This window comes from Schistocerca serialis, chromosome 2 (genome assembly GCF_023864345.2).
Source record: "Schistocerca serialis cubense isolate TAMUIC-IGC-003099 chromosome 2, iqSchSeri2.2, whole genome shotgun sequence".
NCBI lineage: Eukaryota > Metazoa > Arthropoda > Insecta > Orthoptera > Acrididae > Schistocerca > Schistocerca serialis.
Window position 1 is genome coordinate 1,129,880,581 of NC_064639.1, and position 14,399 is coordinate 1,129,894,979.

The 14,399-nt window shown below is 38.2% G+C and overlaps 1 protein-coding gene across 3 annotated transcripts in view; it reads left to right on the plus strand.

The window, feature by feature from the left end:
• Positions 1 to 14,092, plus strand: part of LOC126458584 (glutaminyl-peptide cyclotransferase-like) — a 77,036-nt gene extending 62,944 nt beyond the window's left edge. For all 3 annotated transcript variants that reach the window (XM_050095720.1, XM_050095722.1, XM_050095721.1), the window contains exons 5-6: positions 9,433 to 9,658; positions 13,839 to 14,092. In XM_050095720.1, the coding sequence (XP_049951677.1) occupies positions 9,433 to 9,658; positions 13,839 to 13,993 (381 nt within the window). In that variant the 3' untranslated portion in view covers positions 13,994 to 14,092. The remainder of the gene's footprint in view (positions 1 to 9,432; positions 9,659 to 13,838) is intronic.
• Positions 14,093 to 14,399: the final 307 nt, after the last annotated feature.

Here is a 14,399-nt window from a genome sequence, read left to right on the forward strand (position 1 = left end):
AGACATATGTTTTATGTATCAGACTCTTCAGAAAGATGTGCGCTACAAAATGAACATTTTTTGAAAAGTCTGTTTAATTTGTGGCGTTGTACCTCAAACGCTGGAGAGGGGGAGGGGGAGCCGCTATCTAGTATTGCCCCGGTTCGGAAATATCGTAGATCCGGGACTTGCACACAGAGTAGTTTGCATTGTAGTGGGGAGGTGGGCAGTCTCCATTTCTGCTGAGGCAGGCCATATTTGAAATGAATTGTTTAATTCCACACCATTGGCTAGTTTCAACTGTTCGTTGCATTTCACGTGCACATTTTCATTTTCTAGCACGTATGGCATTATGCCATAATAAAATACCTAACATGATAATGCAGTATTGGTAATCCAAGAAAATTTACATCCGAATCTGGACGTACAAATGTGTACTTTAAGCCGAATGGTGCATTTTAGTATGGTTCACGAAATTCCGATGCTCTTAGAGTATCCTCTGTTGTGTACTAACATATGGGCTTCGTGCGGCGTCGTAGCTGCGTAAGCACGGTGGCGCCTTTTATCTGGCGCTCTGTGGCAACTGCTGAAATGAACCTATTTCTAACAGTTGTTGGAAAATGTTGCGAATGGTGGTTTGAAAAGTGTTACTTTCAAAGCAAATTTGCTTTTACGCAAGATGAACTATGTGCGAGAATGTACAATGAATTTCTTAAATCACAGAGCATTTGACTCTCATTAAGAATCAACTCTTTGTGGACGACTATTAGAAGAATTTCGAGCCCAGGTGATCAGACATTTATGTTGTTATTAAAAATTTTACTGGCTCATTTGCATGATGTCAAAAAAGATCAAAATTATATGTGAAAACTTAGGTTCTCTTGCAGCTCATTAATCTGAGAGACCAATATTATACGTGAAATCTTTGCTTTTCTTGTAACAACACCATGTATATCAATTTAAACCATTAACTTTTCCTATTTGTGTGGTCGCGCTACTTAAAAATGATGTTGCTATTGGCTGACTACATGACGTGTCCTATGCTCTGAATATCCGCCGTCATCGACTGGCGAGATCACGTGACATGAGCTATGACTGGCTGCACATCGCAATCTCGATTTCATTGCTTCGGGTAGTAACATGTGGTGTTTCGTGGAATTCGAATTTATACTTTCGTCATACGAAAATGCAGCCTACATGTTGCTGCACATCACAGATCTCTCGAAAACGTGTTTTTTTTCCCCAAAGTTTCGTTTTGTAAAGTGCCGGGAAATTCTACACTGGTGTAGAACCGTAACAATTCAATGGTTTGATAAGTTTTACAGTTCCGAGGAAAAGCATACTGTCACTTAACACGGAAAAAGTGTATTTTCACCCCAGGAGAAAGGGTATTTTTAACCAGGAAATACGGGAATTTTTTTCTTTGTCCGCGTATACACCCTGATGTTACATGTGCGTGACAAAAAGAAGTGGTCTGTAGATGCTATTAGTCACTTATAAAGTAGTATTAATAGAAAAATTCCTTACTTCAGTACCTCAGGTTTGTAGAATATTGATAGATGATGTATTCATATAACTACCTTGAAGTTATGCTAGCATGAGAATTTTGTTAGATGATTATGCACAGTCAGTCTCATTATGTTACTTGCTCCATGTTCTGCTGAAAAACAAATAAAAAAAGATTGTGAGAAAACATTATTAGACTTTACAGTGAACACAATTTCTCAACTCTTAGCATTTCCCAATAGATTACTTTTCAATTATTTAAACCATTTATCGAATAAATAAATACCAATCAAGGAGAAAAAAATTATTCTGTGTGAGTGAATGTGTGTGTGTGTGTGTGTGTGTGTGTGTGTGTGTGTGTGTGTGTCCAAAACAAGAGAAAGATGTCTTCAAAATAGCTAAAGCTTTAAAAGTTAGTAAGATGTGGAAGCACTTTCACACTATAATTGGTACACAAAATATTAATAAATTTTTTAGAAAGAACATGTTATTTTTAATTGACAATTCAGGTAATAAAATGAAAACAATATGGAATAATGTTACGAATGACAGAGGCAGACCTTGAAGATTAAGGAGAATGGGAAGATGACAAAGTGTGGTTCATTTGTTGCAGACTATAATAGGGTGGTATAATTTTAAATAATACTCATTTTTCTTGGGAGTTTCAATGCAACCACTGAATAAAGTCTTTGGCTCGTCTGTGTCGTAGTTCTAGAGGCCCAGGGTGGATAATTTGTATACATGGAGAGCTGCATCAAACCAGTCTCAGGACTGAAGACCACAACAACAACAACAACAACAGTGTCAGGGTTGAGTTGAGCTGGTGGGTTGTCAGAATAATGACCAATGGTTGCCTGAGTAATTGTGATTATTAGTCATACATTTTATTGGAGACCAAACTACATCACTCATAGTGATGCTCTGCAGTGATAGTGCCTCTCTGGGTGCATTCTGACGACAGCGAGTGCAGCGGCGGAGGTGCAACAAGTGGGCAATGGACTATTTGATGCCAGTAGCTGTGCAGGAATGCTGAGATGTTGAGTCTGTGGCAGCAAATTTACCGTCTTGGCATGGCCCTGCAGCTCGAGGCAGGGCGTGCCATGATTCTTGTAGAGGAAGACAGCCCTCAGCAGCGGTGTCTGCCACTGTGAGCGGAGGCGTGCAGCTTCATTATGTCAACCCAGTCACAGATGGTTAAACAGCTGCACCACCCTGGTCTCGAGCAGCTGCCCTCCAGGGCAGAAGATCAGTTTCAGTTGGAGTGAGCCCAGCAGTGACTGATCGGCTGTAAGCCGCTGGGTCCATTGTGATGGACTTCGAACCAGCAGTAAGCCTTTTGGTGACGGAGGGAAAGTCGTGTATTGGCTGCTTGTAGCTAACAATGTTGCCTGGCGTAGACCTCCCGTTATAGATGATGCTGCCAGACTGAGATCTCTTCAGCTAAATATGGATGTGTATGTTGGTTTGGGTCTACTTGTTTTGCCAAAGCACTGCTTCCAACCACTTATGCCAAAACAACCCATCTTGGAGGTGTACTAACTGGCAGGCTGATGCTGCAGTTGGACTGTCTTTCTGGTGTATCGATGTTACTAAGTTGCTGGCTACTGGTTTGGCCTGCTCTGTTGAAGTTGGCCAGTGGTGTTTCTCAATATGATCATAGGGGTCATAGTCACTACGATTCCTGTCTGTCCCTCTCAACGACAATTAAATTAAATCTCACTGAAATACAAAACCAGGAAAATAAGTTTGTTAGTTTGGATACATACTGTACAAATGATGTGCCCCGACAACGTGATTATTAAACAAAAATTGCCACTACTTGTAAATGAATTATGTACATTCAGCAGTGGACTGGTCAAGAATGACCTATTGCTGTTGTATTTTTGACCTGAATATGACACGAGCCCCCATATAGAGTTGCAAAATGTTTATAAATTTAAAGGAAACTGTTCGTAAATGTGCCACTGACCTATCTGTAAGTTCACAGAATTAAGAAACTTGAAAAATATAAGTTTAACTCTGTGAAATAATCCTAACCTAACCTAACTCAAAGAGCAAACCAGCTCTGTGCTCGAATAACATATTCCAACCAAGGCTGCCTTCTATAGAGATAACATCTGGCTTTCCCCTTAATTGTAACAAGCAATTTGTGTAGTTGTTCACCAGTACAAATTACAACTTAATACACTTATGTGCTGTCTTAAAACTAATGATATAAAATGTGCACACCAAGATGCTGATTAAAATGATACATTATAATACATTTTAGGATGAATATTTTAAAAACAATTTTTGTGTAAATATGACTGTATTTAGTCTTAGTGAATTGTACCTTGGACATGTACTGAATACATATATGTGGCACATCATTGTCATAGGAAATCAGCTGCTCTTTCTACTAATGTCATCCAAAGTTATGTAGCTATAATGGGATTGAAGTTATGGGAAAAGTGTTGAAAAAATTATTTAATTAACCAAATCATCAATTAAACCCTGAAAATTTACGATCTATATGTTGCATATGATGTGTGGTTGCATTCTCCAGCACACGATGCAATCTGTTTTGTATAATTATCTATGCAGACTTTAATTAAGCACTAGTTCAAATGTTTCTTATCAGCTAATTAAGTGCATAAATAAACATGTGGGTAGATCAATCAACTTGTCTTGACAAGTGCTTTCATTTGGTCTTATCTGTGGCTTAGTCAGATTAAGTGTTATTACATTTGTTGCAGTAAGTCATTACAAATTTCTTTTCCATTAATTAATTAATTAAATACTTCATATCCATAAGCAGACTACACTAAAATAATTGTCTCATTAAGCTCTTTTAATTTAATGGATTGTAATTTCTTGTACTTTTAGTTGTTTGTGTCACAAGTGCTTAATTGTGTATTACTAAAACTTTTTGCTAACTGTTAATGACATTTGTGGTATTATTTTTTTATTTTTTTTTACGTCAAGTTCCGTAGGATCAAATCTCCAAGGTTATGGAACATAAAAGTAATAACAGATAAAAATAAAATGTTTGTGAACCTGAAAAAGTCAAGTCGTAAGTTTAAGTAAACGCAATCAACAACACAACAAGAATAAGCTTAATTTTTCAAGGAACTCCTCAACAGAGTAGGAGTAGTGACCCATGAAGAAACTCTTCAGTTTTGATTTGAAAGTGTGTGGATACTGCTAAGATTTTTGAGTTCGAGTGGTAGTTTATTGAAAATAGGTGCAGCAGTATACTGCACACCTTTCTGCACAAGAGTTAAGGAAGTCCAATCCAAATGCAGGTTTGATTTCTGCCAAGTGTTAACTGAATGAAAGCAGCTTATTCTTGGGAATAAGCTAATATTGTTAACAAGAAATGACATAAGGAATATATATATAAAAACAAAGATGATTTGACTTACCAAATGAAAGTGCTGGCAGGTCGACAGACACACAAACAACCACAAACATACACACAAAATTCAAGCTTTTGCAACAAACTGCTGCCTCATCAGGAAAGAGGGAAGGAGAGGGAAAGACGAAAGGAAGTGGGTTTTAAGGGAGAGGGTAAGGAGTCATTCCAATCCCGGGAGCGGAAAGACTTACCTTAGGGGGAAAAAAGGACGGGTATACACTCGCACACACACACACATATCCATCCACACATATACAGACACAAGCAGACATTTAAATATTTGTCATCAGTGATTTAATTATTGACTCAATCTCCCCCTTGACTGTATTACAGAGGAGTATTTGAGACATCAATCTCTGAAAGGCATTTGCCAATAAAGTTATATGATTCCCTGTAGAAACTAATTTTTTATTTAATTCACCAGCAATGCTCAGACAATGATTGTTAAATACTGTACATATATCTGATTTATCAGAAACAGAAATATTTTTACTATGAACTGACATATTGTCGGCCTTGTGCTGCTGACCAGACACATCCTTCCCAACTGATCGTATGGTTTTAATTTTATCCTGTGAATTAGCTATTCTGTTTGCATACCACATACTCTGTGCCTTCCTAATAACATTTTTAAGCACCTTACAGTACTGTTTTTAATGGGCTACTGTAGCTTGATTTTGAACATTTTGATACAATTCCCACTTTGTTCTACATGATATTCTCATCCCACTAGTCAGCCACTCGGGCTGCCTTTTACTGCTAGTACCCCGTTCTGAATGTTCTAATGGAAAGCAACTCTCAAAGAGCATGAGAAATGTGTTTAAGGAAAGCATTATATTTATCATCTATGTTATCGGCACTATAAACATCCTGCTCTCTTGGTCCTTGACTAGGTTTAAAAAACTCTATTCCTGTTGGATTAACTTTCCTACATAGATTGTAATTATATGTGACATTTGTTTGAGTACAAAGGCCTTTTGGTGTTAAAATTTGTGCATCATGGTCTGAAAGGCCATCTAGTAATGAAGAACGAGTAAAAATATTGTCTATGGCTGCACCCTAGTTGGAAAAAAAACAGTCTGCATCAGATCATATGATTTTAGGAGATCTATCAACATCCTTTTTCTTGCACCATCATATACAACTAATTTCTGGTACTTCCTACAAAGTGAGTCAAGAACCCTCTCTAGTTTGAGCAGAAATGCTCTGAAGTCAGAGTTAGGGGACCTATAAACAACAACAATTAGAAGTTTAGTTTCACTAAATTCAACTGCCCCTGCACACCATTGAAATATCTGTCCAGTGCAGTACTGCCATGATATGTCTGTGAACTCAAATGGAATACCTTTTTTTACGTACATAGCCACTCCCTCACTCCGCAAGAAACTCCTCGAAAAACAGCCAGCTGATCTGTATCCTGGTAAGGGAGGCCTCTGAATTGTCAAATTATTTAAGTAGTGCTCCGATATACCAATAATTTCAGAGTCAACATCTACAAGCAGTTCACTAACTTTATCTCTACAACCTCTTATATTTTGATGAAATATGCTAGTTCCTTCCCTACTTGGAAACATGATGTCCACTGAAGGTGAGCCCTGTTAGAGGGATTTCCTTTAAGCAGGTATACCTATCAGCTGACTTCAATCCAGAAAAGATGCAGCTCTAACACCAACTCCTACAGAAATTTTTCCATGAGTGATCCTACCACCACCCACCACACTGTCACCTATAAGCTTTGCCAGTCTCCCCTACCCATACCTATGGAGGTGCAGGCCATGCCTAGTGAAACCCGATCTACTGATAGACTCAACTGGCACCACTTAAATGTGACCCATGTCCTCTACCATCAGCACCTTCTCCAGCCCCATATTAACACACCTAACAGTCGCATCAGGATGAGGCCCATCATGACGCTGAAACAGTTGCACGAAATGCACATTAGAGCCACCAATTGGAGTAGCTATCTTTTCCAGATGACCACCTACATCGTATTCCTCGTCCCTATCAAGACTGTTCCCCACTCCACCCACTATCACTACCTGATCCTCGTCCGAAAATTCCTACATAGCTCCCCCATGCTGTCAGTCACCTGAGCCAACCCTGCGCTAGGCTTCACAATGCAGGTGACCTTGTTCTTTCTGTTAAGACTTTGCAGCTGACCTAGGCCTCTTTACTGCTGATGTCTACTGCATGCTCCCTACATCTACAGATACAAGAGGCTTCTCTCCACTCAACTCTGACAGGTGGTCAAATCTATTGCATATACGTAAAGTGTAACTGTCTGAATACCACCTCCTAGTAGCTGCCTTCTTGCCATTTCCAGTTCCCATTCCCCACCACCCTTCACCCTCCTCAACCTACCTGGTTCCTTCTTTAGACGTTGTAATAGCACCTGAAGGGCACAGATCTTACACTCCTGCTCCTCTATCAACTTATTTCTACTACATATAAGATGAACATCAACAAAAGCAAAACGAGGATAATGGAATGTAGTCGAATTAAGTCGGGTGATGCTGAGGGAATTACATGAGACACTTAAAGTAGTAAAGGAGTTTAGCTATTTGGGGAGCAAAATAACTGATGATGGTCTAGGTAGAGAAGATATAAAATGTAGACTGGCAATGGCAAGGAAAGCGTTTCTGAAGAATAGAAATTTGTTAACATCAAGTATAGATTTAAGTGTCAGGAAGTCGTTTCTGAAAGTATTTGTATGGAGTGTAGCCATGTATGGAAGTGAAACATGGACAATAAATAGTTTGGACAGGAAGAGAATAGAAGCTTTCGAAATGTGGTGCTACAGAGGAATGCTGAAGATTAGGTGGGTAGATCACATAACTAATGAGGAGTTTGTGGCACAACTTGACGAGAAGAAGGGACCGGTTGGTAGGACATGTTCTGAGGCATCAAGGGATCACAAATTTAGCATTGGAGGCCAGCGTGGGGGGTAAAAATCGTAGAGAGAGACCAAGAGATGAATACACTAAGCAGATTCAGAAGGATGTAGGTTGCAGTAGGTACTGGGAGATGAAGATACTTGCACAGGATAGGGTAGCATGGAGAGCTGCATCAAACCAGTCTCAGGACTGAAGACCACAACAACAACAACAACAATTCTGCATTCCCAAGAGAGGATCTCGCTAGAATGCCCAATGGCTTCCCCACTGCATTCTCCACAATGAAAGTACCTTGAACAAATCCCACGCCATAACCCACTGCTCACAAACCTACGACAGAGCCCACACTTCTTACTCATGGTAAAATTTTACAGTTAATGAAAAAAACTATAAGCCTATGTTACCAAAGTTCAGTTACACCAGTAGAACTATTTACAGAACTAACAATAGTGGTCTCAAAATTCTCTGTCTACTAAGAAAGCAACTACTTCTATTAATACTGCTACACATTAACTAATACCAATACAACAAAACTTCACAACATTACTAGCTAAAACGAAAAATTCAAGCAGTCACTGGAACACTCAGCGAAGTTAAAAACACTGAATGAAAATTTTACTGAAATATTTCACTAGAAACAATAATAAACGTCAGCTGAAAACTAAAGCACGAAATTTACTAAACAACTTCAATGCACAGAAAACTCTTAAACACAGTGAGTGAATGTTTGCAAAAGTTGATTAAATTGTTATTTCACCACAAATAGCACAAAACGCCACTGAAAACTATTAAATTTAATAACTCTATAACAGTGCACAAATAAGTTTGTCAGTACTTAGCTTTATAACTGCTACAGCTGCAGCTGCACGCCGCATAATGTAAACACACTACTGAGTTGTGAGGCTTGGATGAACAATGTAAGCACACTCACGAATAACAGACCACTCGAGTCAATAACACAGGAAGGAAGACTGAGATTAATGGAAATCCACTAATAAGTTACTTTTACAGCAAATATTAACACAAATAAACTTTAAAATAAGTAACTGAAGACTAAAACTTTATAAAATATTGACGAGCAATTTCAACAGTAGTCCAGCAATCATGCCTGGTTGCTGGCAAATCTGACAGAAGCATATGGGTCCTGCCGCTACCGCCACATTCCATTGACACACCCATCAGCCTGCTGGCAAATGCCAGAACATTGCACAGATGAACGGCCATGTGCTCAAACCATAACAAACCACCTCAGATCTCGTTTCAGTCTTTCATGCCATGAGACATTTTTAATAATCATCTTTTAAGAGAAGTTGAGAAAATTAATGCTAGTAATTTAGAAGAGAAAATTAAGCAGTACCCTGCAGGAATGGCACAGAGAAATTAAAATTTATCTCCCACCACTTTCTCAAATAAGGATAATCATAAGGACAATCAAAAGTAAATATTTTATGTGCAACACAATTGCAGAAATCTCCTTCCTGTGATACTCTTCACTTCTCTTCAGTGAAATTTTCACACTGACCTGAAGTCTTATGAAACTTCCATGTTCCATATTTGTCTTGTATGTAATCTATGTAACAAGTAAAACAAACTTACCTAACTAACTCAGAGACGATAATAGTGGATTTTGTTAATTGTGTGCTTTGTTGTTTACAGGATGTATTGGTCTTGCTTGATTTATTGGGTGCTCCTGATCCTGTATTCTACTGTTATTTTTCGAACACCGAACAGTATTACCGACACATTGCAAGTACAGAGGAACGCCTAGCTGCTTTGAAACAACTACAGAGATACTCGAATGGGAAGCCTGAACAACGTTATTTCCAACTCATGTCTACTGCATCAGGGATTGAGGATGACCACATTCCTTTCTTAATAAGAGGTAATAGAGCGTAGCCATCATCTGATAAACACAGTGGACAACAGTGTCTTCACATTTATTTATGTACGCATTATTTAATATAACAACACAAAATGTACCAAAGCATTGCAGTTAATAATGAGTCATAACTGAAACAGTTAATTATAGTTGTATGTTTGTATGTGCAGATATAAATTCTTAATGTTAGCAATGAAAACAACTGGTGGTTGTGGTAGTAGTTTTAGTAGTAGTAGTAATCATTGTCTTCAGTCCAAAGACAGATTGATGCAGCTCTCCATGCTAGCGTATCCTGTGCAACCTTTTGATCTCTGAATAACTACTCCCACCACCATCCTTTTGAACCTGTTTGCTGTATTCCTCTCTTTCGCTCCCTTGATGTCTGATGATATGTCCTATCAATCTATTCTGTCTTTTAGTCAAGATGTGTCACAAATTTATTTTCTCTATATCCTCATTAATTACACGTTGTACCCATCAAATCTTCAGCATTCTTCTGTAGCACTATATTTCGAAAACCTCTATTCTCTTTTTGTCTTAAATGCTTATTGACGTCACTTCCGTACCAGGCTGCATTCCACGGAAGTACCTTCAGAAAAGACATCTAACAGTTAAATTTATATTAGATGTTAACAAATTCCTGTTTTTCAGAAATGCTTTCCGTGCTATATTCAGTCTACACTTTGCATCCTCTTCAATTCAGCCATTATTTGTTATTTTAAGAATGTGAAAGTTTTGTCTAGGAATTCTGTGAATAGTGTTGTGATTTGGAATCTCCTTGCCTCACTCCCCTTTGTCATGAATTTCCCACTATCCTGATGGAGTCTAATGGAAGCTGCAGCATTGAAACAGGCATGGGTTGGACAAGAATATGAAAACACCATAAACACAACACATTGTCGTGCCTAATATGATGTAGGAAACTCGTTGACATTCAAAACAGCTCTGTCATTTCAGAACGGATAAATGCAGGTTCTTTTGGTTTTGCCTTATACCATTCTCCCTATAAAATAGTGGCAAGTGCAGGTAATGTGGTGGAGGTAGATAGCGATTACACAGCCTTCTCTCCAAATTAGACCACAAAGGCTCAGTAATATTGAGATATGAGCCTTTGTGGTCTGGAGGTGAGGGGAGATGCGACAGTACATCTTCGTACCAGCAAAAACAGATCTGGACAGTGCGACCTGAGTGAACTAGGCTCTGTCATCTTGGAACACAGCATCACCATTGAGGAACAAACACTGTACCGTGGGATGGACCTGATGGGTGAAAGCAGTTACCTCATCCTTAGCAGTAATGCAACCTTGCAGAGTAACAGTGGGGCCCATGGAATACCATGATAAGGTTGCCCAGTCGTCACCGAACCCACACCTTGTTTCAGTAAAATCGACCAGAATTTCGAAACGATGTGAAAGAAGCCTCATCCGACCATGTGACTTCCTTCCATTGCTGTACTGTCCAGGTTTTATGGCTTCAGCACCATGTATTCTGTTACTGGTATTTATATCACTGCTGAGTGGTTTTGTAATTCCAGCTCACCCTGGAATTCCCAGTTTATAGTGCTCCCTTCATGGTGCATCAAGCTGACAGGGTTCACGAGTGCAACATTCAGTTCTGCAGTGACTTTCACAGATTTTGTCCGTGTATCCTTTGTCATAGTCTTCTTCAGTGACAGTCTATCAAAATCACTTGAGCCACCCTTTTGTTCACATTGTAACTTAGCAAATGCTTTTCTGTTTACCCTCTACTGGGTATAAATCTTAGATAGGAGCCTCTTAAGACACCAAACACTTCGTCTCCTTTGGTTATGGAAGCAGCCACACACCATAAGGGCACCAACAATTTACGCAGATTTGAATACACTTAGCTCTTACATAAAGCACACACAACTACTCAGAACACTCTTCTGACCACATCTGGCACTTCCATTGTATATGACATTGAACAGTGTCATTCATGGTGTAACCTGCATGCTTGGCTAGCATTTGCATTTATGTTCAAGCATCCATTGGTAGCGGTGTGTCCATGTTATCTATATTTTTTTGAAAACCTTCTTTCTTCAGGGCTGCTAGTACAGACGTAGGTACGGGCTTAACCCACATTGAATCCCATGCAGTATGAGAATTCACATTCTTTACTCCATTCTAGTCTTTAATGTAGTTCTCAGCCTATAAATAATCATTTTACTATGTCTACATAAAAGCCATTTTTTTCCTTTGATTAATTAAAATACATGGTGGTTCTGTGCTGCTATAGAAAATTGTAGTGATTGTTTTGCACGTTATGTGGAGGAGAAAGGCCTGATTTGTTTTGTTTGCATCCCTTCTTGTGAAGTAGAATAATTACAGCATGCCTTTCCTTTTTCCATACTTTCACTGCCTTTGTGCACCTCATCTGACATTATCTTCAGAATGTTGTTGTTATTAATAATTCAAAAAAATGGCTCTGAGCACTATGGGACTTAACATCTATGGTCATCAGTCCCCTAGAACTTAGAACTACTTAAACCTAACTAACCTAAGGACATCACACAACACCCAGTCATCACGAGGCAGAGAAAATCCCTGACCCCACCGGGAATCGAACCCGGGCGCGGGAAGCGAGAACGCTACTGCACGACCACGAGCTGCGGATGTTTAATAATTCATTACGTGCGTATTTTATTCGCCCATTGAACTGTACACTCACTTCAAGTAATTGTGCAATGCTTATATAATTTACTCTGTGTCATTAGTTACTGTGCCATTTTCCATCTTAACTTATGGAATGTGTTAGTTTTTTCTCCTCATGCTACTGTTGTTTTCAGTAGTTTCCCTTACTGAATTTTCAATTCATCTTCCCACATTGTTCCAATGTGATTTTCTTGTACCTGCCTCGTATTGTATATTGACTCCTTTAGCAATATGATTATTTTTCAGGACCATTCACATAATTCTTCAAGCTTTGTGCAACAAATTTTTAGCAATTGCAATCTTCACACCAATCATTAGTCGGTTCAGTCCTACATGTTCATTATTTTCCAGCATAAGAATCTTCAGCACTACTTCAATGTAAATTTTAGGCTCTTGTAACTTCAAGTAATCTGTGCATATCATCCATACTGGCATTGCATGGCATTGTATTTATTCAATGTTTGTGTGCAAATTTAGATGATCTGTAGAATTTGGTTTTCAGTTCTGTTGCAGATAACTGCACTCCTTAATAGCCTGCCATTGAATGTGTGATAGTTATAGCACATTATTAACATAATACTTTAAAAATAAGTATAATTAATACACTTGTAACACATACTGTGCAGAAATTGGAGTGTGTCTGAATACACACTGTAAATGTTTTTGGTGTAGTGAACCATTTATCAAAGCTAAAGACTAAAAGTAAAATGTGTTAGGTATGAAATTCTGTGAATTTTTAATTTACTAGAGTTATAGTTAAAACTATTCATAAAAATTACATTTAAGTTGAAAAATTGATTTGTGAATTGAAAAACAGAGCATACAAAAAAGCTTCCTTGGATTCAACTTTTGCTATGAACAACAAATTACGCTCTTTTATGACAGTAATGTTACATTTTTGTGAGTATTTAGAGTCCCAGCGCTTTCTGCAGCCAATAAAAAAAACGTAATTTCAGTCCAAAATCATTTATCCATTGTAACATTTAAAATCTGTATTTTTAAATAACGCAACGACAAAATAGTGAATATCACTGGGTTTCTTGAGATATGGTATTAGTCAGCTTTTCTCCCACACCACCTCCCAGAGAGAAATACATTGAAAAGTCACTGAAATGTATCTTGCTTTAAGTCATTAAAATATATATATATATATATATCAATATAATGTGCGTGTGTGCGAGTGTATACCTGTCCTTTTTTCCCCCTAAGGTAAGTCTTTCCGCTCCCGGGATTGGAATGACTCCTTACCCTCTCCCTTAAAACCCACTTCCTTTCGTCTTCCCCTCTCCTTCCCTCTTTCCTGATGAGGCAACAGTTTGTTGCGAAAGCTTGAATTTTGTGTGTATGTTTGTGTTTGTTTGTGTGTCTATCGACCTGCCAGCGCTTTTGTTCGGTAAGTCACCTCATCTTTGTTTTCATATATATATATATATATATATATATATATATATATATTTTTTTACATTTTCTTCAAATATTTGCAGTATAGTAAAAATAACTTTTTATTACAGGTGTACGCATACTACATATAATACCGCGTGCCTTTCCTGAAGTCTGGCACACATTCCGTGATAACCGCAATGCTATTGACTTCAGCACCGTAGACAATCTGAACAAAATGTTGCGACTTTTTGTGGCAGAAAGTTTGCATATGATTGACTTGTAAATATATACACTGCTCATACTATTACTTGTAAATAATTATCTATTGTACAAACACATGGCCAGGAGTCTTCAAATATAACTATTTTGCTTTTACAACAAATGTTGCATTCTTTCTCATAATTTTGGAATCTTGTTGGCATGGGGCAACTTTTCCTCTAAAAATCTTGTGTGTCTAGTACATATTTAGACCCAGATAACAGTATCACCCACAAATGAAACAAATCACCCATTGTAAGATTTCAGAACCATCACCCACCAACTGTGTGAAAACAAATACAACATTTTTAATGTAAATTTTTTGCACTGACAATTTTTGACTGCTGTAAAATTTGACCCAAGCTGTTCACACTAGGAGAATAATCTCTGACAATGGAAATGGAAGTCAGTAGAGCATGAGAGACTTTTAG